We start from the raw sequence: 25,041 nt of genomic DNA on the forward strand, positions 1-25,041 counted from the left end.
ATCATGACATGCCAAGTGAGATATGTCAAGCCTTTGTTTATTATCATTTTGATGATTTTGGCTTATCATTTTCAAAATAAAGATTTTATGAGATTTTTAATTTGGGCTTTTTACAAGCTGAGCCACAATAATCAAAAATGATAACAAATACATGATAACAAATGCATATGTAACTTTGCATGTAATGAGTCTGTCATATATTAGTTTCACAGTTTAAGTTGAATAACAGAAGTGAATGCACTTTTTCATGATATTTTAATTAAATGACGAGCACCTGTAATTATAACAACCAAAAAATGATTGCTATAAATGAATTCAAGCAATTAAATATTATGTTTGTTTTTTAACATGTTCTGTCTGCTGTTGCACAGGAGCTGGTGCAGGAGATGGTGGAGGCAGACATCGAGCTCATGAAGAAGAATCCTAACGCCTGAGTGGTATTGGACAAACTCGCGCCATGTGACACTCCAGACTTTTGACCCCACTTTTTCTATGATTTTTCCAAATGAAGGAAACTGTCTTTTTCTCTCCCCGCTTTTCTAATTAATTAAGGAATTGAACCATTTGTTGCCTTTTTTTTTTTTCTTTTTTTTTTACCAGTTCATGATTTGTCATTCCTGCTTTTACCACAGTTCATATCTTTAGAATAGAATGAAAGGGTATTTATGCTTTTAATCATTGTGAGTGAATGTTTATGACCTTTGTGTTGCAGTGGATTCAAATGAAATAATATATGCTGTAATCACTCTACTGTAAATGAAGGTTTTGTGATCAATTTAAATACAATAAAATGCCTTTTTTTTTACCGTCAGATAATTCTCAATGTCTTTTCTTTTCTTGCCGCGTTCGACGAGCAAAGCTTTTTCTAAGTGCGGGCCTCGGTACAATCTGTTGACATTGGCACAAAATGCGAGCGTAAGGCACTAAATGCATGAATGTACTTTAAAATATTCCTTCAGACTCGGTTTGAAGATCCAAAATAGTGATGTATGTTAAACCCCTTTTTAAGCGTTGGGGAATCGTCTACATCGCACACATCAATATTTGTACAACCACTGATCATTTCTGTGCCCTAAAAGCAGCACACAATATACTCCACACCAGCTCGTCCCACTCACACGTTAGTCTTTTTGTTAAAATATCACATGTGGATAAAGTAACTTGATTTGAGTGTGCGTTTTCCGCCGCCTTCCCCTCTGTGTGTGTGTGTGTGTGTGTGTCCCGTATAGAGCGCCGGCGGTGAGCTCCGAGAAAGGTGGGACTGCGTGTGTTTGGAGGACAACACCTCCAGGACTTTTAAAGGCTGAGTGAGTCGTGCTGCCGCTGCTGCTGCTGCTGCTGCTGCTGCTGCTGCTGCTGCTGCTGGGGCTGTGGCGTCGAGGTCCGGGGGCTCAGATTAGAAGCAGATGTGGCTCTTCAGAAACACACGCGGCGCTCGGTCAGGCCTGCCTTTGGAGACGCGCACAGGTGCAGCACGCCCTCAGCAGCCGCCGCACGGCTCCCATCAGCTTTAATGTTGGCAAGGAAATAAAAGCCAAACGCATCGAGATCCGGACGGGGCCGAGTGAGAAGTAAAGGGCCTTTGAGACGGCTTTACAAACAACTGCAGAGGATTAGCAGCTTTAACGGTCCATTTGAGCTCATGAGATGACCACAGTGTCCAGAGCAGGAGGAGTTTTGACTAAAGCATTTCAGAAACTTTTTTTTGTTGAATAATAATGAATAGTAGCATTAACATATTAGCACAGTTTGTTACAGGTTCAACTTTAATGTCCCCAAGGGGCTTATGGTGACGTGGGATTCAGCTTTGCAAAGACAGAATTACAGCAGCAATTCCAATTCAGTACTTTTGAATTATTTACTCAATTCATCCAATCCATTTTACTTATAATTAATGCGACAAATCGAAAATGTATCCTTCAGTTCATTTAAGTTAGTTTGACTGATTTCATTTCCAATTGTGTCAGGGCAATCTGAAACTTGGCATCACAGCGTGTTCCCCACCAAGCTTTCTGTGTGTCAAAAATGATGTTGAATTATAAACTATTTAGGAGTCTTCCCAATTAAATGTGTTTCTTTTTTACCTGTAATACTGCGTGAAGAAAGACAACACTAGTGAAATGTTAAATTTTGAACAACCCTCAAACAATAAAGGCATTAAATAAAGGAGTACAAAATTATTGCTATAACAAATATTTGTGCAGTTCTACTCCCCATGCTGTTAAAATTATGATCCTCATAAAATGTTACTTTTGGTTCAGAGACACTTCTTTTTTATTTGAGATAATATTTTGCTGCGCATAAACACTCGTTCATGTGGAGAGTTATAATTACGCACTTAATGGCCCAGTATTAAGTGCTCAAACTGATCCTGCACGCGCGTAAAGCGGTAAAACGCTTCTTTTGGCCTATGTAAAGTTTTAACATAGTATTGATAATTCACGTGTGACGCAACAACAGCACTTATTCTATTTTTAGGCCTGTTTAATTTAATCATTCACTCAAAATTTAATTTCCACGTATGTGCATAAAATGTGTTGTGATTTGTTTTTAGAGACAACATTTATTCTTCACGTTTTGCCTGACCAGAACGTGCGTGTTGAAGTCAGTGCCTCTCTTGTGCTTCTAAGGATAAAGGGGCCTGCATGCCCTCTTTGCTCGTCCTGACGCACACCTGGAGCCAGAACAGCAGCAGAGATCTATCCAAACTATGATACCTTTAGGCCACGTCTATTTTCTTCTTGGTGATCTCTCTTCACAGAGGTCTAATCGCTTCTCATTACGCAGCCAATGCCCTAATACGTTTGGCAGCAGGTATCCCAGACTGAAGGACCCCTTTCCTCCTGAGGCCTTTTATTTCCAGTCAACAGCTTAATAAACTCCGCCATGAGCCACCCCGAATGGGAAAGTAGTGGTCAGTGAACAGACAAGTAGAGGACCGTGCCTGTCGCCTATAGCTTTCCTCGACACATTGTTGACTGGTGACCTGCAGGCCTAATCCTCGCCCTGTCGTGCCTTGTCCTGCTCCACAATAAATCAAGGTTCTCATCTGCCCCCTCGCTTCTTATTGTCCACGTCACACGTGAAGGACGTTTCCCCCTTTTTTAAATGTGCAGTGAGGATTTCTCATCGGTGTCTTCGCTTTAGCAGGTGGACTGCTTAAGGGCGGAACATGTCCTGTCACTCACATGTTGACATGTTTGACATCAGCAAATTGATGGAGACGCACGTGAACAATAAAGTGTAAGTGAGTGCGTATTAGTGCGTATAGTATTACTATGATTACTATTATTATTGTTATTATTATTATTATTATTATTAGTAGTAGTAGTCTAGTCGTAGTCGTAGTATTCGTATTATTATTGTTATTATTATTATTGTTATTATTATTATTATTATTATTATTATTATTATTATTATTATTATTGTTATTGTTATTGTTATTGTTATTATTAGGCCTATTGTCTTCATCATCATGATTATTGGGCCTACTTGGTCAGTGTTTCCGGAATTAGCCGAACTACGCCATTGCCAAAGCCGTTTGGTATCCTTTTTAATTTGCACCTCAAAATTACATTTAACTTGGGAAGGAAAACAAATAATAGAAATAATTATACAATAATAATAAACTGGATTTAACTCTATAGGCCTCTGCTGCTCCAACGCCATTACAAATGCATGCGCTGAACGTCATGAGAGTGTTTTTGTCTATAAAGAGATATTCTGTTGGATTTTAGCCACTAGTGCCGCATGAGCGCAGCATCCATTCCCTAAACGGCCGCTGTCGACACAGTTGTTTGTAAGAGGCCGAGTTCAAACACGTGCGTTTTGTTTACCGCACGCATCACGTGAAAACAACCTGTGCGCACTAGTCCGGGTTTTACACACACTGCACGTTGAGGACTGCACTGAAATGTGTTTTTAGCGCAGCTCTAGCAGCCTATTCTAAAACTGAATACATTAACCAGCTTTGTTTGATAATGTTCATATATTTGTCTGTGATCTCATGTGTTTAAAACTGACATTTTACCATAAATGATAATGTGCCAAATAAACAACGACGACCTTTGCTCCGAAAATAAAATACTTTTTGTCATTTTGCAAGAAAATTGATGTGACACCTTAGGGAGAGCCTCATTATTGTGGCTTGTTTGAATGGTTCATATGTTTTTGTTTAATATTAATCGAAGAGTTAAAAAAAAAAAAAAAAGTAAAGTAATTCAGCTATTTAGCTGCAATTGGACAAAAATAATAGCAGCTGGCAGACTGCAGTCTATTCTTTGCTAGATGTTCCCTTTTTCCCTCTAGTTTTTAAATCACTACAAATTAGGGTGAGAAATCCATTAGAGCCAACTATACGTGGATTTTTTTTGTATAAACCCTGAGCTAATAAATCACTCCAAACTTATCTCAAATAGAGTCGCTTTATTATGAAACATAAGGTAATGCCTTTTGAACATGAACAAGGTGAATAAAATACTGAACTACACAATCCCTCTATCTCTATACAACAATATAGGCACTTAGTTATTAATGAGACTGCAGAGACGTTATAAAATGTTTGGTCCAGAGTCTCTGACCACTCCCTCCATCTAAAAATAAATTACTATTAAGATTAATTTACAGTCAACCACTGTTCGGAACGAAGCAGGAAAACTTACGTGTCTTTGGTGATACACGCCTCGATATGAAAACTCTTGTCCATAAACGGTACAAATACAAAGCGTGCGCAGACATTACGCGCGCGTGGGTCAGAACTTGCCGCAGTCATAGACGAAGGCCCCTGACGCGCGGTACAGCGACTGACCGGGTCCAGGGAAGCCCATCTGGCAGCTGTTACTCCCGTTAACTGCATAGTTCTGCTGCTGTGATGTCGGGTAGCTCAGGTGGCCCAGGTCTCCGTACCAGGATGTGATCCGACCCTGGTGCGCATGATGTGGATGGTGGTCTTGGCTCAGGCCGCTGGGGCTGCTGTTGGCCGTGGTTGTGACACAGTACTCTGGTAAGGCCTCGTCCAGAGCGGCGGTGGTGGCCGGTGGGATGCTGGTCGCGCGCTCCACGCCTGCGTAAAGGCTCATGGCCTGCATGTTGCAGTGATATGTGCCGCTTCCGGAGTTCGTGATTACGTTTTGCGCGCATGGCGTGGAACTGTATGTCTGTCCGGGTGAGTAGCTAAGAGACAGTGGCATACCAGTGCGCGAGGATGCCACGAGTGGTGGTGACATGTCAGAATGCGGGGAGCCTCGCAGTGAGGTCATGATGTTGTCCACAGAAAAGCCCTGTACTGCGGCCTGGTTGTGCGCGTGCTGTTGCTCGTCCATTCCAAGTGAACGCGTGGACGGGCTGCCTGTGGACGCGCCGCTGGAGCTCGAGCTGTCAGGGCTTTCTATCTTGGGCACAGCGTGTAATGCAGGGGACGTTGACTGTGGTGGGGTGCAGCTCCCATTCTCAGTCTTGATGTCCTGGATCCGAACCGGCTGTGCGCCCTGAGCATCTTGGTCCCGGCTCTGCGTCCTGGGTTCCTTCTGCCGCGTGTCCCGCTCTTCCTTGTCGCGCAACACGTCCTTCTTTTTGAATCTCCTCCTGCGCCGAAGAAAGCTCCCATTCTCAAACATGTTATACGAGTCCGGGTCCAGGGTCCAGTAGCTACCCTTTCCAGGCTTTTTGTCATCGCGTGGCACTTTGACGAAGCACTCGTTGAGGCTGAGGTTGTGGCGGATGGAGTTCTGCCAGCCCTGTTTGTTATCTCGGTAAAAGGGAAAACGCTCCATGATAAACTGGTAGATGCCGTTCAGTGTAACCTTCTTCTCTGGAGAGTTCTGAATGGCCATAGTAATCAGCGCGATGTAGCTGTACGGCGGCTTGACCATATCTTTGGGCTGGTGGTGCTGAGGCGTGTAGGGGCCGTAGGCGCGCGCCATGCCGGCTGGGTACTGCTCATGGGAGTACATGCTCATGGGAGCTGGCATTCCCGTGTAGCCGCCGCTGGTCCGGTAATAACTCTGATCGCTGCTGATATAAGGCACAACACCCAAGGAGTTGGGACTGGACACGGAGTAACGCGCCTGCATCCTGCCTCAGCACAGTCTCCTGAAGGTCCTCTAAAGTCTGTCTGTGCGCACTGCTCTGAACATTTGGATCACTCCAGCAACAGGCAGGGCTCTAGTTCCACGCACAGCGAAGACTTTTTTTCTTCTTCACGCTTCGACATTCTTTCCTCCCTTTTGGCCGCTTGCGCTGCTCCTCCCTCCCTCCGCGCGCTCCAGCATCCGATTGGAAGATGGAGTGAACCTGTGGAAACTGATAAAAGTCCCCCCTTCCTCAATTCACTCCTCCTTTTTACTCCCTCAAACTAAAGGAGTTATTAAAGAGCGCTGAAGGGCGTGACCATAAGGCAGCATTTCCCTTAATGACATCAATTATTTCAGAATGATTGAGTTAAACCTCTGGGTGTGTGGAAGGCCATAAAATCATGTTGTTTTTATTGTGATCATTATAATTATAATTATATTATTATTATTATTATATAATATATTATTATTATTATTATAGTAGTATTAGTAGTAGTATTAGTAGTAGTTCCAACACTTAAACAAATGTGTTCAATCTGTGAGTAAAAGTGTATTGCCTTAGTGTATTCCAGCTGTTTATTCCCATATCGCAAATGAGTGATTCTCTAATGAGGCTCGAGGTGTCACCGTTGCCCAATGTCTTCAGACTGGTGCGCCTCTGAATAAACAAGCGCGCACGCCCCCCCACGCAGCGTTCGTAGAAACGCATTGAGCCTATAAATGAGCGTCATTTGGCCCTGAACGTGTGAGAAATGCGCACAGGGTGTTTGAGAGCTAAAGCTCCAAATGTCGTTCACACTGAGCGAGTGTCAGCAGAGCCATCAACCCACGCCATACTCGGACCCCGCTCATCTGCGCTCATCTACATCGACCCCCCTCCAGGAACAACTGGAGAGGAGAGACCTGGCTTTATTGGTTCACGATTTCTATGATGTTCGTGCTTACAAATGTAAACAAAAACACCAAAGAGCTTTGATTTTAATGACTTATCGAAACGTCTGTATAGGCCCAGGCGTTATTTCTAACATGGTCTCAATCTGTTCGAATTAATACAACATTGTATCGACTCCTTGTTCTTATATTTGCGAAACACAAAACGGGCCATTTTCCAAGAGTGTAAATTGGATGATAAGACATAAACCGCCCATAGCATTGGCAAGCAAAATGCTTAAAAGAAACGAACCAGTGCTAGGCCTATAATTAATGTTCGCCCATAGATTTATATAAGATGGTCTTTTTAAGTAAACATCATCACAGATGGTGTGTGATCTTAAATCCAGAACAAAACCATTGTGCGCTTTTCCCCTCCTAGTTTACACATCTGCACCAGAGGCTTTTGTTAAATATGGCCATGTAGAATTTAGATGCAAATCCCAGGAAAACAAATGTTGTGGGATGCCTGGCTCAGGTAACGGGAGGTAACGGCGAACAGCAGGAGGAGGATGTGAGCTGGGAGCCAAACGACGCCGTGGTGATAAGCCGGTGTTAATGTGAGAAAGGCGCTCATTTATCGCTCACTCTTTGTTCTGTCATTTGCATGTGTTACCGTCTCCCTGCGTGTGGAAGGCCGAGCAGGAACAAACGCTCGGGCGGTTACACCTGAAAATCACCCCTTATGTCACACACCACGCACGGATCACTACAGACCTGCCCACTAGTCCTAAAATAGGCCTGCATTACGCACGCGACTATCGGTCTGTGGAGGTGATCGCAAAACAGGCCATTCAAATCGCATGTTTTGGACTAAAGCGTAAAAGCCTATTTACTGTAAGTAACCCATTGGTCTGCATTTTGTCATGTTTAATTATGTCCAGCTTGTGTTCTTTTATACGTCGACGATCGATCTATCAGGGCCTTTGGCGAAAATGGTGCGCGTAAAACCGCAATCGTGGCTATTCAAAAGGGTGGAACCATACATTTCAGCAATAAATAAATAAATAATACATAAATACATAAATACATAAATACATAAATACATACTACTACTACTACTAATAATAATAGCCTACATTTCTTTCCACTATGACGACCATTGTCAAACTGTCCGAATGCGAGGCTCTAACGCCTCTTAGTGGCCAGAGACGAGAACACATTTTTTTGCCCAGTGACCGCAACCTCCGCTAAAGCTGCTTTGTCCTGAATTGAGGACCTTCAAATTAAAAGCATTCTGATATTCTGCATTTTATGGCGGAAATGAGTTTTTTTTAAATTAATTAATTTATTTTCAATCCAAATCCGAATAAATAATTTCTGGCTTTTCATTTAGCCTATAAAACAACTGGGTTTATGACTTTATTTACCTTGTGTGAATAACACGTGGTTGCCACACTTAAAAAGAGCATGCATTTCTTTCGTAGACGATGTACTTTACGCTACGATTTTCTTTAAGCCACACCGAGTAGGATTTTACCTAATGAATAAAATTGAAACACAAGCATTTATTTTATGACAAATGTTTTCATCATCAGAAAGAAAAAACCTCATAAATGTACTGCCTTTGCTGTGAGCAGCTCACCTCTCCTAAGACATGCCCGCAGCTTTAGCGGGAGTGGGTGCGTCTCCAGCTCGTTTCCATGGAGATGTGACTAAAGGCAGAAGAATTTGAGATTTAAACAGGTTAGTTTCTCACCCAAATTACCCACTGCAGTAATAGCATTTTCTGTGTTGAGCTGGTCATTAGGAGAAGGGTTTGTATTTTTGGGAACAGTATAGTCCAAAATGTTATGCAGTTTGCCTTTAAGTTTCAATAGAAAGCTCCATAACACCGCTTACACAATCATACTTGATCTGAACCATCGGTGACCATTGGTGACCCCAACACACCTTTTTCAGTTTTACAAAACAGGAACCATTTTTCAGAAGAAGAAGAAAAAGATGGAATTTATAATCCATTTATATCCAAAGTAATTTAAGATGATACAGGAAAATATAAAATACACAGGTCTCTGCACAGCCTGTGGCCTGCAATGTGGAACTACAGCGCCATCTGCTGAATTGGTTGGCCACACGCAGATAAAAACAAAAAGGAGTTGCAGGTTTCCATAATTTTTGTTTTTCATCCCCAAACTTTTCCTCAAGACCATGATGTCATTTCTAATGCATGTTTTTGATACATTGGCCCCACTGCAGCCTCTATATGGACGGGCCATGTTTGTATTAGGAGCCTAATTAGACACAGAGGCGAATTCCGCAAATATTCGTGGACCTCAAAGCCACACACCCAGAAAGCACATTTGACACGGAATTCAAATAAATATGTGCCAATCATCCATATGCAAGCCATTAATGCGTGTTAGCGTTGACTGGTCTGAGGAGAAGGCCTGCGCTCAAGGCCACACGAAATGGACAACGTGGCTCTCCCCCACACAATCAGGCTTTTAACCAAACAACCGAGAGACGATTGGGGGGGAATTTAACTGAAATATTTTTCCTACTTTATACCTGAATAAGTCTATAGCCTAAAACCATGGGGCAGGTCTATGAAATATTTTGTTTTAACGAAACGGGCTGTGCTGCTGACCTGCAATACCAACCCCACACACAAGGGGTCACAAGGCCGAAAGAAGAAGAAGGGGTCACAAGTTCGGTTTGTGTGATATGAGGGGTTTTGCAAATTGAACGCATTTGCTATATTATTTTTCTCCTGTCGATCGATCTATCGACTCATTGTGGCTCACGAGCACGACTTAATCTGTGGATAATATGCCTATTGACTCGCCCCCATGGGTAAGCTTCTCTATCCAAATATCCTGGTTTTATTATCAGACTCACGGTTTGTGTTCATATGAGGCATTCACCGTATTTAGTTTCATCACATGCATTGCCCCCATGCAATAGTCTATATCCACATTTTATTGATGTTATTGATAAGTCTACAGAGAAGGAAGAAAGTGGGCATCGCAGGCTCTGTAAATGTTGCACGTTACAGGGTGTTCCTATATGACACTAGATGGCGCCCCTGCCCTGCTTTTCATTCCTCCAAACCCAATGGGCTGAGCCTCTGAAGGACAGGCGGAGTGGCTTCACGCGCCTCATTTTGGATGGATGCAATCAGGACGTGGACCTTTGAGTTTTGTCCAAAGACATTTTTCTCCTTGACGTGTGGTCTTTCCCCTCTCCCCTCTGAGTATCAAATGTGGCTCCCATATGCAATTTTTTGTCTGAACGCAGAAGTGATCAAAGCTTTGGTGGGAGGCCACTTCAGTGAGACCAGGATGATTTCTTCAAAATGATATTAAACACAAGTTAGGGTTACCGCTGTTTACGAATATGAAGTACAAAGGGGTTTCATTTTGGTTCTGACTGGCTTTTTTGTTCTGTCACTGGCCCGTAAAATTGTTTAAAGGAGCTATTTCATGATGTTAACTTTTGGGGAATTGGGAGGGGGCTTAACGAGGTATGTCATAGAGGGCTTGTGTCTTTGTATTCTCATGTGTTTGAATGTTGAGGGATGCTGTGCTTTACTGGAAAGCCATGGTTTAGACCAGATGAAACGTAGACCCAAACAACTGGAGTGGCCCACAGTCTGCAGTGTGCGTGTGTGTGTGTGTGTGTGTGACGTGGACCGTCCAGTCTCCCTGGTGTCACCGCTGTCTTCTTGTCCTGACGCTTGTCTCTGTTTACAGGCTGTCCCCAGTGATGTAATCTTTGGTGTCCTCATAGGCGCGTCTGGACCGCACTAACATAATGGCAAAGGTAATGGGGCTCGGATAGGAAGTTGTGCAAATATAATGAACTCATGCAATTGTCCAAAATGTTATAGGCTAATCATTTTGCCCATTATTTGGGGATGAATTGGATTTTCTTTTCTCACCATGTTAAAAAGTGAATATTCACCTGCTACATGTGTGTAACTACTGCACTGATGATAACAAGCCGCTGCTTCATATGTGGTCTCTGCAGTAATAGACAGAGAATCATGCCTACATTATTTATAGTGGCAAATAATTTAAGTTCGTAGGCAATAAACAAGGACACTCCATTCCCAACTCTGAAACCTGTTGTCTTGAGCGTAAATCAACCAAACTCAGTCCGACGCAGTTGCGGCAGCACACATTGAGAGTTTCAATACTTTTGGCCTTTGGTAACACATTTCATTCTTTCATGACTGGAATTAAACACACTTTCCTGCTATAAAATATATCACAATGAATGTTGAGATTTTTTGTTTTACCTTTGAAACATTCTTTGTAAGCAATTCCTGATGCATTGAGTTATGTTGGTTATAGGATGATAACAAGTTGATCGTCATACTGAGCTTGAATCACTTTTTCTTCATCTGCAGTGACTACTATTTTAGTGATTTACTATGGATAAAAAGCATGAGATAGGATTATTTGATTGAGTGTTTTTCTTTCTCAGGCCAAGAATGTTATGACAATAAATTACAATAATAAATGGAATTATGTTTTTTTATTTTCATGTTTAATTTTTAAGTGTAGGCCTATGTTAGAAATAGATAGTAGATATGTTCAAATATTGTCAACTGGTTCAACACACAACCAGTCTTTTTTCACTCCAAGTGCGAGAAGAAACTTCAACCCAGTCCAGTCGACAATATTTCAAAATCTCTATACTGCAACGGATAATGCCTGGATGATTATGAGCCTGAACAAACATATTAGGACCAGTTCAACCACTGCTTGCAATAACTCAATGAATATATTGCAATGGTCCACTCATTACATTTTCCGTCACCAGCTTCTTATAACTCCATCATTACAGCTAATGCAGACCTTTTCCCTAATTGGCTAGAAGGTCTACCATTAGGCCTAATGTCGAATACAAGACTCTCAGGCCTAAACAAACGTAAAACACGACCTAAAATATAATGCTGGCTTTATTGAAACGTTTTACAGGGCAAACGTTGCCATATGGTTATACAGTAAGTGCAAGGTTTGATGCATTCCACGTTAAAGCGTCGCGTGTGTTACACTGCAGGAATAGACAACAATATACAGAATATAATTTGTTATAAAAAGCAAACACAGTAAAGGTGTCTTTAAGGCTCGTTGGAAAGGCGAAGTGGTTCTGAAAGGCCTCGAAGGGTTCTTCATTTATTCATTTTCTTGGGTGCATAGTTTCGTTAAAGAGGTGTTCTGGCGCAAAGGCACGTTCGGTTATCCTTCATAAACATTAACGTCAGCTTAATGCCGGGAGGGTGTCCTTCGGGGTCACAGTCACATTGCGTCCCGTATATTTGTCTTTAAGTCCAACACAGCGCGCGCTCACATGACGCACGGCTTGACGTCCTGGCACACGCTCTGGGGATGGTGGTGGTGATGGTGGTGGTAGTATGAGCTAGATGCTGAAGGATGAAAGGACGAGATGCCGTTAAAGTTTAAGACAAAGTCCTTCCTGTCGCACACGGAGGAATGGCTCTGGTAACGAGGGATGCCCACTGCAAAACAAAGGTTACACAACTACATTAGGCATGTACAAGGCAATGTCACAAATGGTTCTTTCATTTTGTTTTGTTGAGTTAAATAAACTACAATTTTAGTTCGACACTTAATATCAGTAGCCATTTGTATTTCTCATTTATAGGCCTTTATTGGCCCTATGATTAAAAAAAGAAGTCATTCTGCAAATGTAATGCTCACTGTTCACTGCTCTTCAGTTTACTTTCAGAGAATTGTACACGGTGCATTTGTAGCAAATTTGAAATTATTGTTATTTTAATGTAGGCTTTTGACATCTCTGACTTATAGACTACGTGTTCGACCCGCTGAAGGGTATTTTACGCACAGATGTTCGCCTACTTACCGGACCTCTATGGTTATATTTGTATAAGCTGTGTTGTTAAATGGATCCACCTGAACGTAATATTTATTGTGAGAATGCACAACTTTGCGATTTAACTTTAATGCAGGTGTGTGTGAGTAAAACTTATGCCACTATTGCTATTGATATCAATTTTTTTTCCTTCATGAAAAATATCGTTTAATAAGGACACCATTTTACCAACCATTGTGCCCACGGAACTCCAATCTTTTACATTGTGGCCTATCTCTTGATGAACTGATCAAACTGATTTCAGACCGAAGAACGTGGAAACAACCAAAGAAATCGTGTGATACGGATCATAAGGGCTCCAGATGTGTTTTCACGAAGAAGACGGCCTTTATCCTGTGCTTTCCCCGTTTTTCTCACACAGGACACAGGAGCCACACACGACACAGACTGTCTGACAGGGCTGTGAACTGTGAAGGGCCTCAACTATCTACACACACACGCATATAGTGAACGCTGCGTTAGGTTTAACAAGGCGCGCTCTCTGATGGATACACAGCGGTTAGGGCTCGCGCCGGTGTGGTCCGACCTGCACAGGCTTTGTTTAGTTAACCCCCGGGACCTTTGCAGGGATCCAGCATGCTTTACTCGCCCCGATGAAATCCCCCGACTTCACTAAATCCTCGCATTGTTGTCTTTGAGTAAATGGGTGTTTTAGCGGGAGGCTGCGTCTAAATGAACCCCCTCTGTAGGCTTATGTCAGTTAATTAAGAACATTGGAGTTTATATCTGAGAATATGGGTTGAAAAGGTTTGTGATCGCTTTGTATATAAACCGCATTACAATCTGCGCGCTCCCTGACGATGTTTGGTTATATTTTGAGGCTGATGAAAGTGTGCGTAAAGTCACGGACCCCTGTTGAATTGTGTAGTAGTTTCCCCCCCTTTTACTTCACACACAATATTTAAAACATTTAGCCTATATTATAGATAGATGAACACTTTATTGATCCCGAGGGGAATCCACGGTTCATCCAATGTCAGTTAATACAACAATCCATTAAAAACATTAGAAGTTACCTTTAACAATAACAGGAGGTGTAGAGTGGGTGTCACGGAGATGGCCAGGAATAATAATGAATAATTTACACATTTAAATAATTGCCTTTCGTCTTCTATCTGCTTTACAGACGCTTAGAGGTTAAAGGTTAAGGCTGATACATCCAAGGCATTTAATTACCTATATGTTCAATGAGATATTGTATAGCCTACTTTAATAGCCTATACACAAACAATAGTATTTATACTTTTCAGTGTAATACAAGCGGGATATTATTTCATTGCTCCTATAGCCCAAATTATTAGATGTCAAATTGAATGTCAAATGTATGTAGGCTACAGTTTTATTGAAAGCTTCATTAAAATAAAATAAAATAAAATAAATTGTGACCGTCAGTGAACGACATTTTTAACTTTGTAAAATCCATGGCTGCTTCAAAAAACATGTTTTTGTTTGTGTGTGCGCGTGTGTGTGCGTGTGTGCGTGCGTGTGTGTGTGTGTGTGTGTGTGTATTACATTTTTTTCTTTCACCATTTTCCTCAATCCCGTTATACAAATAAACCCCAAATCCTTTATCCAACACGGTTTGCTCTTCTCGGTGCGTGGCTGTTACCTGAGATGTCCCCGTGGCTGTCGCGGTTCTGATGCAGGTAACTCTGCTCCAGAGAATACGGGGACATGCCTGAGTGCAGTGTTGTGGATGCGGGGCTGCTGGAGGCCAGAGGCTGCTGCTTGATGTATGGAGAGCCGCTGGATGATGCCCAGTGCGCAGAGGAGCTTGCGTATGGTGAGTGCCCATCCAGCGCGCTGGCCATGGCTGGGGAGGATGGTACCGGACTGCTGCTGCTGTCTGCGCCGTAGTCACCGCTTGACGGCACTGGACAGCTGGCCATGTACGTGGAGCCGGGGCTCGGTGACATGTGGGGCACGTGGTGATCGTATCCCCCGCTCATGGTGCTGTTCATCATGTCCAAGCCATAACTGTTACTGGTGCAGAGGCTAGACGGCGGCTGGAAGTCAAAACTCTGAGGCAGAATGGATGTTCCAAAGCCTATGCCATTCATCATGCGGTACATGGGCTTGAGAGCCTGGCACTTCCTCCTGAAACCCCGCGGTCTGCGCCGAAACGAGCCCTCCTCAAACATAAATTCACTGCCTGGGTCGATAGTCCAGTAATGGCCCTTACCTGGGCGGCCGAGGCCTTTGGGCAGTTTGATAAAGCACTCGTTAAGAGATAAGTTGTGGCGCACCGAGTTTTTCCAGCCTTGATACGAACCACGGAAGAAGGGGAACCGAGCCTGTAGGAACTGATAGATCTCACTGAGTGTTAACCGCTTGCTCGGGGAGCTCTGGATGGCCATGACGATGAGCGCAATATACGAATAAGGAGGCTTCTCCGGCCGTCGCAGCCCTGAATTCGACTTTTTCCCCTTGACGGCGGAGGGACTCTCCGAAGCGGCTTGTGGGCTCAGCATGGCGGGGTGCAACACTCCTGTGGACGGGCTCGATCTAAGAGGAGGATCCAGCTGCTGCTGAGGGGTCTCTGTGGTCATGACAGCGCTCACGCACTATGGCGTAATGCACAAGAAAAGGAGAGTGAGGACAGACTTTTGGATGGTAAGAAATGATTTGAATAGATGTGCATCCAGAGTTTGGTGTCCTTCTTGGTCAGACCAGTCTGCACAGAGAGTGATGCACCGCCAGTGGTCCTCCCAGTCCCAGCGCAAAATGGAGTGAAATGTGTCTCCAGTTACGCACGACTCCTCCGTTACGCACAGCTCTGTATTGACGCACAGCGGCTACGCACTGACACAGAGGAAGAGGAAGGGAGCAAAGGGGGAGTGGGTTATCCACTGGAGACTCCCGGGTTCAGCTGTACTCCCAGATGTCATTGCTGCACCAGAAAATAACTTCTGGACTGAGAGCAGTGGTGCTCAGGTTTTTTTTTAATACGACACAACTTGCACATTTTCATAAATCACCCCCCATCAGCAATCACGGCACTTTTCCGTTATCAGAGACAGAGGAACTCATAAACCCTATTCGTTCAGTTTGGCATAACTTGGCTGTACTGCACCATTTACAATGAGCAAAAAGCATTATTAATTTTGGCTACTTATTTCCAGAAAATATTATAATAATGTTTTTTTTTTCCCTGAAAGGCGTTAGGCATCCTTGGGTTTTATCATTATAATTATGTTTTTGTTTGAAATTGCCGAGCATTAATAAGTTGATTTTCGTTCCTAATTTCTTAAAATCAAAATGATTTCGCTATACCCGTAACTTCCCATCAGCTCTGAAACCCCCTGGTCTCTCTTCTCCTTCAACATCCCACCCCCTCCTTCACCCCTTCCTCCGCTCCAAGTTCGGACTACACGCAATTAGGCCATCGATCACAGCTCCCCCAGACATCCAAATCAACAGTGCCACACGCCAGGAGAGAGCTAACAAATGAGCTCCTCAGTCACACGTTAGGCAACGGTACATTAAGTCAAACACTGAACAGAAAGGACTTGAACTTCAAATGGAGCGCGGTCCTAAAAGCATGGACCCGAACATAATAACGCTCATAGTATAGAATTTTGTCTCCCGATTTCCTCCCCTAGAGTAACACAAACAAACTGTCCTGGGAATGGAGGTCTTTTGTTTTGGAGAGAGAGATGGCGAGGTGCTGCTGCTCACGGTGGACTCCGGTGGTCTTTACCGTGCGTGCGTAAAAGGGGGGTGAGCGCTCATTGCACTGAGTAAATGACTTTGACATGAGTGGAAGCAGGCTTTTTCCATCAAGCCCGGCCCTGGATACCACACACAGCGAGCCAGTGTCAGCTTACTGCCCCGGGCCACGAGGCGTCCCATGGGCCCCAGCGTTCATTAGAGAGAGAAAAGCGAAATTAGGCGAGCGGGCGTCGACAGTTTCCTCCCCCTATGGAGACATCACACACACATTTGTCCGACATGATGGAGTTCAAGATCCCATAAAGGTAATATCAACATCCTGAGAGGGCGATGACCAAGGGACTTCTGGAGGATCTCAGGTCACCTTTTGTGACCAAGGCACTTTAGATGCATTACAATATTACATTTGTGTTGCCTATTTTAATCAGATAAACAGTCGAGTTCCAAACCACGTGCATTAAACAGAATTGTAAACATAAAGTCAAACTAAACTATTCGAAATCAGACATAGACTAAATTAAATGTTGAGTTAAATAGGCCTACCACTTTCTTTTCATGTATTTTTTCCTCTGTCCAATTTATTTTGGTGTGGAACATTTAACCTTTTGTTTACAAAAACAAAGGCTATTTTATGGAGCGGTGACACGTTTCCTTTTCCAAACGCGCCCCATTGTAGTCGGCCTATTTTACTTTATTTTAATCTTTTTGCTATTTCGCATTAGAAAGTAATAGCATATCAAACGGCCAAATATAGTCTATAATGGAAAAAAATAAATAAATAAATCACATAAAATAAGGATGGGATTATTTAATAATTACGCAAATTATCTTGGTTTCGATTGTCTGCATTTGAGGGTCCGCATTAATTAATGTTTGAGGAATAAAGTGCTTTGTTATTGACGACAAATTAATACAATAGTAAATAATAAAAAAAAAAGTAAAAAAAAAAAGTGATAATCATGATTGAAAATGCAGTGCATAGCTCTTAATATGTTTTGGTTTTAAATCCATACTCCGTTGTAAAGACCACTCAGAGCAGAGGGTTGCCTAAACAATACCCTGCGCATTACGCACAACAAAGGACGTGCGGATCAAATCATTTCCCCAGTTCTACACGCTGGGCAGTCCACTGTGCAGGCCCAACAAATTTCCTGCAACATCAAAACGCTTCGCCCCCCGCAGAGATCAGGATGCCGAGGTTTCGAGTTTGGCGCACACCCGCGCCTTTGTTCTGTGAGGGAGCGCTTTGAACAATCTACGCTTTTTACGCACTCGGTCTAGGCTACATTTAGAATTTAGAACATTCCCCAGACATTATTACATTCGCTGCTCGGACCGTTGTGTGGAGGTGAGAGGTTGTGTTCACGGTGGTACTGCCTGTCGCAGACGCAGCGAGAGGCCTGTAGGTGGCTGCGCACACCAGGCCTGTATTTGCTTTCATTTCAGACCATGCTGGTTTTTGCGGACCATGATTTCTGACTGTAGTAAATCATATTAGCCTTGTATCTGCCATCTTCAATCCTCCTGTTAATAATTACGCCAAGACTGAGTTTAAATAGTTTAATTTAATGTTAATATGCATATTGAGAATAGTCATAACGCCTTCACCTTATTATTATTAGGCCCTGTTTTATTATTACATTTACTGTATGTGGGAACATTTGGACTGCACATCATATTTATATTGTAACAACATGATAAACTAAAATAATATACAATGTTCCTCATGATTCAATGGTTGGGGAGTTGCTCGGGGATTTTCGTCTTTCCCTATTCATCGTGACTTTTAATCATGTAGCCTCTGCTTGTTTTCTGGGGGACTAAATGCTGTGTTGGGACGGTGGGGAACGGTCTCAGAGTGTAGTGACTGGAGGAGAGAGAGACCGGGGAAGTTGCGCATTACATGGAGCTGATATGAAAACACACCCTGTGGGGGGCGTGTCCTGATCAGTGCGCTTAAAGGCCATGTGACCTTCGTACAGGTGTGCTGTTCCGGGTTTTCACCTGCAGGTTGCAGCATTGTCCCTGGAAAAACAGTCCTCTCACCTGTCACCTGTCTCGGGTCTGCAGCATCTTCACTACATCGCCGGTCTATCAACACTTGTTCAAGTGGTCCAGCACTGGTCATAGTCATGTTTAAATGTGAGACATCTGCAGCGGGTTCATTTTCATCAACCTTTTTCTCTGTGTGACACCCTTTTCCAGCTGGAAAAAAACCCGACAACTATTTCAGGAAAACTAAAGACATAGACATGCAGTTATAGAATAATAATTAATTTAAAAAACACATTTAAATTTCATTTTATTTGTTTCCACCGAGTTTAGACCTGCTTTCAGAAGCTTTGGGATCCCTGTGAAGTTTTGTGGAGCCATACGGGCCCTGACCCCAGAACCACTGCAATACAAAATAGAATGTGATAAATCCAAAAGGATTTCAAATTTCATCACATTTCTTACCACATTTTGTATCCTGTAGGCTACCAGATGAAGTCGCAGCTTAATACTGTCATCAGGCCTGTAGGTGTCAACCTCTTTTTTTTTACAAAAATCAGTCTGTCAACTGTTCAGTATTGTTATGATTATGTTTTAATAAAAACATTATTATGATTATTATGATTATGATACACGTAATAGCCTAATAGAATAGTCTAAAACGTCTAAAGTGCATGTGTGAAAAATATATAGGCTATATGATTTCGTTGGCCAAGGACTTCACATTAGCGTTTCTGAGTCGGCGAATTATGGCTCATCTTAGATGAATCTTATCTCAGCGCATTCTGCCGCTCTTTCCTCTGTGTCTAACAGGAGTCATCCACTCTCCTCCATTCTGCTTTGCTTTGGGCACAATGAAAACACTTATTTGCCAATGTCACGTTTTATTTATAAAAAATACCATGCATGCATGAAACATGAAATCTCAAGAAGAAACAGACATTGTTCATGCTTTGAGTGCGTTTAGCCACGTGCTCTTGTCGCGGCTCAGTCTATGTATATTTTTTATATATATATTTTTTTACACACAGCAGGTCATACAAAACAAGCAAATATAAATAGATGATAAAATAATAAAACTACAGAAATGAACAGTGAACCGTGGACTCATTTACAGTATAAGACACGAAACGCCCAGTGCTTTTTTGATCAGCATTTACAGTCACGAGAGCAAAGAGTCTATATGGAAGCCCCGCGTCTTGCTGGGCATCCTTGGACCTGCTGCTGTGTGATGATGGATGTGTGTAAGTCCCGGATCCACACAGAGTTCTGACATGTAGTTAAAGTTCAGAGCGCATGGCAGGAGGTTGGGGGCTACTGGGGACCAATAGAGCCTTGCGCCGTAATGACCAGCTTCTGTCTCCTCCCTGCGTGTAAACGGTTTGCTGAGGATGCTGTCAATAGCGAATGAGCTCGAGAACTTGACTCTGTCCTCCTGTTGCGCGCAAGGGAGAGGGATGCGCTGCGTGTCCTCACCACTTATGTCAGGGGTTTCCTGCTCTTTGTTTGCTCTCTTGGCGATGCGCTTTCTCCTGCGTCTGAACACACCGTCCGCAAAGGTGTACTCGCTGTGTGGGTTGAGCATCCAATAGTTGTCCTTTCCCCAGGGTCTGGATGGGTCTCGGAGCACTTTGAGAAAGCAGTCATTGAGGGACAGGTTGTGGCGCACGGAGTTTCTCCAGCCCGTGTAGCTGCCGCGGAAGAAGGGGAACTTCTTCATCAGAAAGTCGTTGATTTCAGCCAGAGTCAGGCGGCCACTGGCCGAGTCTCTGATGGCCATGGCGATCAGGGCAATGTACGAGTACGGTGGCTTTGGTCTCCGTGTGTAAGGCTTGCCCTTGCCGCTATCTCCACCTTGACAGATGACAGGTGCTGGGCTGTTGGCAACGCAGTCCCCGTCTGACCCCAGTTCATCACTGGACAGGGGAGACGGCACTCCCCCTTCCGAATCCAGACACATCTCCGTTGGCTTTTGCGCAAAGTGGTGTGCGGAGAAAACTTCAAGCTTCATTTCTCTCAAAGATACTGGGATGAGGTCTCCCTTAGTGAATGAGCAGGTGTCCCAGCTGAATGTGCGCAGCGCTAGCGTCAGTGTGCGTCTGTCTCCCGAGACACGCGCTTCACCATAATATAACGCCTCACGAGGGTCAGCCCACTCCTAAAGGCGGGGCTTGGGTATGAATCCATTGAGTGATAGTAGTCTATATGTTTACAATTGGAGCTACCGTGACACGCAACTTCAGAAGCAGAAAAAAACATTACTGGGAGAGGCGAGAGAGGGCAGGTATGAGCTAGTGTTTGTCTCTATTCTTCTCGCAGGCTTTTATTAGACATGAAAGCACTTCCAAGGCATAGTTACATCTCTGCATCAATACCACAATAAACAAGTTAGATTAGACAAATGCTTTATTATTTTGAACAGGCTGTTATTTCTTCTTTTGACAATGGTTTATTTAGGGGAATATATAGCCTAATATATATATGTGGAGTACGATTCCACTCTTTGATCAACTACATTATTATAAAAGCCACATTCTTGAAAACAGATTGTGACATGTGAAATGAGGAAGTAAAGACATCAAATAATAGTCTTTGGATGCTGTCCACACAGCACAAGTAAATGTCACGAAAGCTGGCAGGCTAAACCAGAGATTCCCTCAGAGGTCGCTGGGAGTTCAAAAGGGAGATCGCCCTTGCACCTGCACACACATGCTCTCAGAACACCTTATCAGCATGTAATGAAAACATTAAGTTCACAGAGGAATCATAATGACCCCGAAAATAATAATGTGGGGACAAAGCTTATACTTACTTCAGTTGTCACATCATTTTAAACAAAGAAGTATGATGTGACCTGTACTTGTAAGTCATTTCTTTATTTGTATTTTCTGTCATGTTTGTTTGGTATCCAATGGTGTTCAATTTGTTTAAAAGTGCAGATTGAAATACCAATTCTATGTCCAAAAGTATTCTTCGCACAAGCATGATTTTCAGTCGTACAGACGGAATGAGACCTCTTGAAATGCTTTCTTTCTTGAAATGCGTGTTGTTTTTCCGTCGTTGCCTAATCCAAATCCACGGCCTGTCCGCTTCCCCAACTTAGACTGTACACAAGCACATAAAAGTGTGTCCGTGACAGCGATGATTCTGCTTGGCATCAGGTACGAGTTGTGATACTCAAAAAATGCCATCACCCAATTATCACCTTACATTGATTAAAGACCAGACTTGTACCAGAACGTTTTAGCACGCCTCTGTGAGAAAGTGTCAGGGTTTCAAGACTAAATGGGTTAATTATGTGTTTACGCCTGTTACATGTACAAAGATGAGTCATTAGAACAAATCTGGAGAATGCGTCTGCGACTTTGAATTATAATTATCTCATTGTCGTGGAGCCTGTCAACTTGAGTGATGTATGAGCACAGAAGACGCTGTGAGGGCAAAAGCAAACTAAAACTGCTTGGTCGTGGGACAAACTAAACAGCATGGATGTGTTTGCGGGTTCAGAAGTGAAGTGGTGCAATTTCCGGCTAATAATAGGACAAAATGAGGAGCCAAATCATGAACTCTGTTTATAACATTGAAAGTTCTCCACTGACCGCTTTCTTGAGACCAGACGAACGTTGGAACTGCTCTGACTAATTTGCCGTGCCATCAACATTTTGGGCCTTGTCAAACTTCTTTTTTCTGAATGGCTCCAATTCTGATTTTGGCAAATGCAAGAGGGGAAAAAATCTCCCATATAACTTTATATGTCCTACTCAGTAATAAGTATAAACATTTAATACAATACATTGTTGGTATTGTAGGTTTTGTTTCAAATCAAATATTGATTTGACTCATTTGTATTGTTGACTTATATTAAACTGGGGAAAAAGAAAGCTAGGTAACGCTTTATATTAAGATGGGCTTGTTAAGTATTAATAAGGTATTAATAAGCATTAATAATGTGCTTGTAATACTTTTATCTGTTAACATAGGCCAACCCTTAACCTAACCCTTACCCTAACCCTAAAATGATTACTAATGCTTATTAATGCTTATTGAGCACACCTTAATCTAAAGCAATACCGAAAGTTGTTTTTGTTTGTTTTGTGTAGGTTCTGATATGAAAGCCCACATCACCTTAAGCTTTATTTCATTGCTAAACCACTGGGTAACACAAACTAAGCGGGTCGTCCAATAACTGAGAGGTTGATGGCTCAAATCTGCTCCTACAGGTGCAGGCAGTCATTGTGTCTTCGGGCAAGACACTTAACCCACCGCCTGTGCATATGTAGTGTATGAGTTGTTGGTGTTGGTCAGATTTCCTTTATTTTTGTTGTTCCGTAAGTGTGATATCTACCTTCCCTTTAACTTGACAGCATGACAACAGTAGCATGTTTGCTTATCTAGTTTGCAGCAAAAAATCTACATCTACTGAACAATAGTGACATGGCGAGGTCATCAAAATGTCATTAATCAAAAGGCGACCCTGCAAACCTCTCCTGTGCTCTCGGCGAGCCTTGACGAAGCAGACGGGGAAGTGGAAAGCCAAATGTTTTTGTTCAAAACTCAGAAGACCAACTGCTGCGATCCCAAAACTATAGAGCCGAGCAGAACAGCAGCGTGTGCTATCATTATCACACCACCATGGCACTTTTACACGACACAATGCGGATTCTTACCACTTGGCTGGCGCTGGGTGTTCTGTTCTCTGTATTTTTCCGAAAGGCCTGTATTTGATTTCAGCTCCTCTGCCAAAGCAGGTACCACGCACCTGTGCCACTGTGAAAGGCAGCAACACCTGCTCAGCTTTAGCTCAATTCGAAATCAACAAAAAGTCAATTTCCCACAGAGATCAATTTAGTCAAGCATATTTTCACCACCAAGACATTTATATTACAGGTGATACAAGAGCCTTGCGTTATCTGAGAAGGTTAACAACATATTTTCGAGCTTCTGCTTCAGTGAAAGATGGTTGTCATGTTTTTAATTGTGAGGTCGGTGAGTTTGCAAGGCCAGCTTGTATAACCTATTATTGCGCACCTTCCCTAATCGGCGCCCTGTTTGTTCAGCATACCTGTAAAGATTTAAAGTGTTCTCTCTAAGCCCGGTGGAGATCTCTTTTAAGCGCTGACACGAGTGGAATTTGAGTCATGCAAATGTGGGTGAATCTTCAACTGTTCCCAAAAATAGCCACACCTCCGCAGTGGTCTGTGCTTCACACGCTAACCCTGTCTGCTGCTGACTCCTTACCTGTATCTCTATCTGTGTTTTGCCTTTCTTTTCAGTGAGTGAAGGGTGTCCGGGCCCACATAGCTCTGTGTAAACAAAAGAAGTGCAGGCTGCGTGTGTGTGCGCGAGCCAAGAGGAGCGGCAACAAGAGGCGCTGCGTTGCTCGCATTCCCAAGATTCCCCGCTGCAGATTGAAGCTATGACGGGGGCCGATAGTAGACACGCTTCAGTGGGTAGCACAGGTAGGCGCTGCGAAGTGTCAAGCAACAAAGACAGACAGGTCCACGGTGATTCCACTCGTTTTTGTCAGTGTTTTGGAGATGGTAGTCTGAGTGGGTGTCTCCCCGTCTGCCACCGCGGAGCAGCGAAATAGATAGATGTTGAATGCATTCCATCTAGTTTATTCTTGAGCAGTGATTACCGTAATTACCTGACAATGCGGCCCACTAAATGTTTGTAGTTTTGCTTTGTTGTGTCTCCTTTTGTATCATACCTTTGTGTTGTGGAAGATAAATGGTGAGGGGGAAGCAACCCAGGTGTAATCATGGGCGCACCTGAACGTCGAGCAACGACAACACACACAAATTCCCACACACTATTTTTTACAAGTTTGAGAACTATCTTGGCATGCCATTTATTTATTTTTGTTTGCAGTAGTTTGTGAAAGAAAGCGGTGAATTTATTGATGGAAGCAATATACTGGGGAGTGGAAATATTATAATTATTTTGGCCCTGTGAACTTTGAACAATGCGTTGTTTCTATTAAGTTGAAGCACTACATACTGATCTTGCCACAATAGTTTAGACATTTGCTTCAGTTTTGATCTAATAGATTCCTGTTGATAGTTTAATGATACATATATTGGCCTTGCTTAATGTCATTTGGAGAACACGTAACGAGGGTAAATAATGTTGTGCTTTGAGTGAATCTCCCTCCTGCGTGTCTGCGTTAATAAGTGATATCTGATTTAAAAAAAAAAGAAAAAAAAGCTGCATATCCTGCAGTCAGTTGGCTGCAACACATTGCTATTTTGGGTTGTGCTGCATTCTTACCTGAGGTGCTCACTCAGTGCCAGACCAACAAGAGAAAAAAATAGACACACATACATAAACGACGCCAGCAGAGGTATAATTAAAGTTATTAAGTGAAGAGGTGAAGTGTAGGTGAAACACTGGTGAAAGAAACCTGGCACTGCCAAGCCCAGATCGCATGTGATGTCACTCTGGGTCCCCCTCTATCTCATGGCATTAATTAATTGGTATGTTTTATACTGATAAGGACGTCTCTGTAAAT

General features: G+C 43.0%; 4 protein-coding genes across 4 annotated transcripts in view; 1 reads left to right on the forward strand and 3 right to left on the reverse strand.

The window, feature by feature from the left end:
* gmds (GDP-mannose 4,6-dehydratase) overlaps positions 1-755 on the forward strand; it is a 119,585-nt gene extending 118,830 nt beyond the window's left edge. The window contains exon 11 of the mRNA XM_079575070.1: positions 372-755. Coding sequence (XP_079431196.1) covers positions 372-434 — 63 coding nt within the window. The 3' untranslated portion in view covers positions 435-755. The remainder of the gene's footprint in view (positions 1-371) is intronic.
* A 3,732-nt stretch (positions 756-4,487) lies between these two features.
* On the reverse strand, positions 4,488-6,307 carry foxc1b (forkhead box C1b). Its single transcript, XM_079574623.1, has one exon. It carries the CDS (start codon positions 6,069-6,071, stop codon positions 4,752-4,754), a length of 1,320 nt encoding a protein of 439 aa, XP_079430749.1. The 5' UTR covers positions 6,072-6,307; the 3' UTR covers positions 4,488-4,751.
* A 5,602-nt stretch (positions 6,308-11,909) lies between these two features.
* On the reverse strand, positions 11,910-15,598 carry foxf2b (forkhead box F2b). Its single transcript, XM_079574565.1, has 2 exons — positions 14,476-15,598; positions 11,910-12,471 (listed from the first exon to the last, which is right to left on the reverse strand). Exons 1-2 carry the CDS (start codon positions 15,413-15,415, stop codon positions 12,299-12,301), a joined length of 1,113 nt encoding a protein of 370 aa, XP_079430691.1. The 5' UTR covers positions 15,416-15,598; the 3' UTR covers positions 11,910-12,298.
* Positions 15,599-19,413: 3,815 nt separating this feature from the next.
* foxq1b (forkhead box Q1b) lies at positions 19,414-20,622 on the reverse strand. Its single transcript, XM_079575255.1, has one exon. It carries the CDS (start codon positions 20,539-20,541, stop codon positions 19,693-19,695), a length of 849 nt encoding a protein of 282 aa, XP_079431381.1. The 5' UTR covers positions 20,542-20,622; the 3' UTR covers positions 19,414-19,692.
* Positions 20,623-25,041: the final 4,419 nt, after the last annotated feature.

This window comes from Gobius niger (genome assembly GCF_951799975.1).
Source record: "Gobius niger genome assembly, chromosome: 17".
Lineage (NCBI taxonomy): Eukaryota > Metazoa > Chordata > Actinopteri > Gobiiformes > Gobiidae > Gobius > Gobius niger.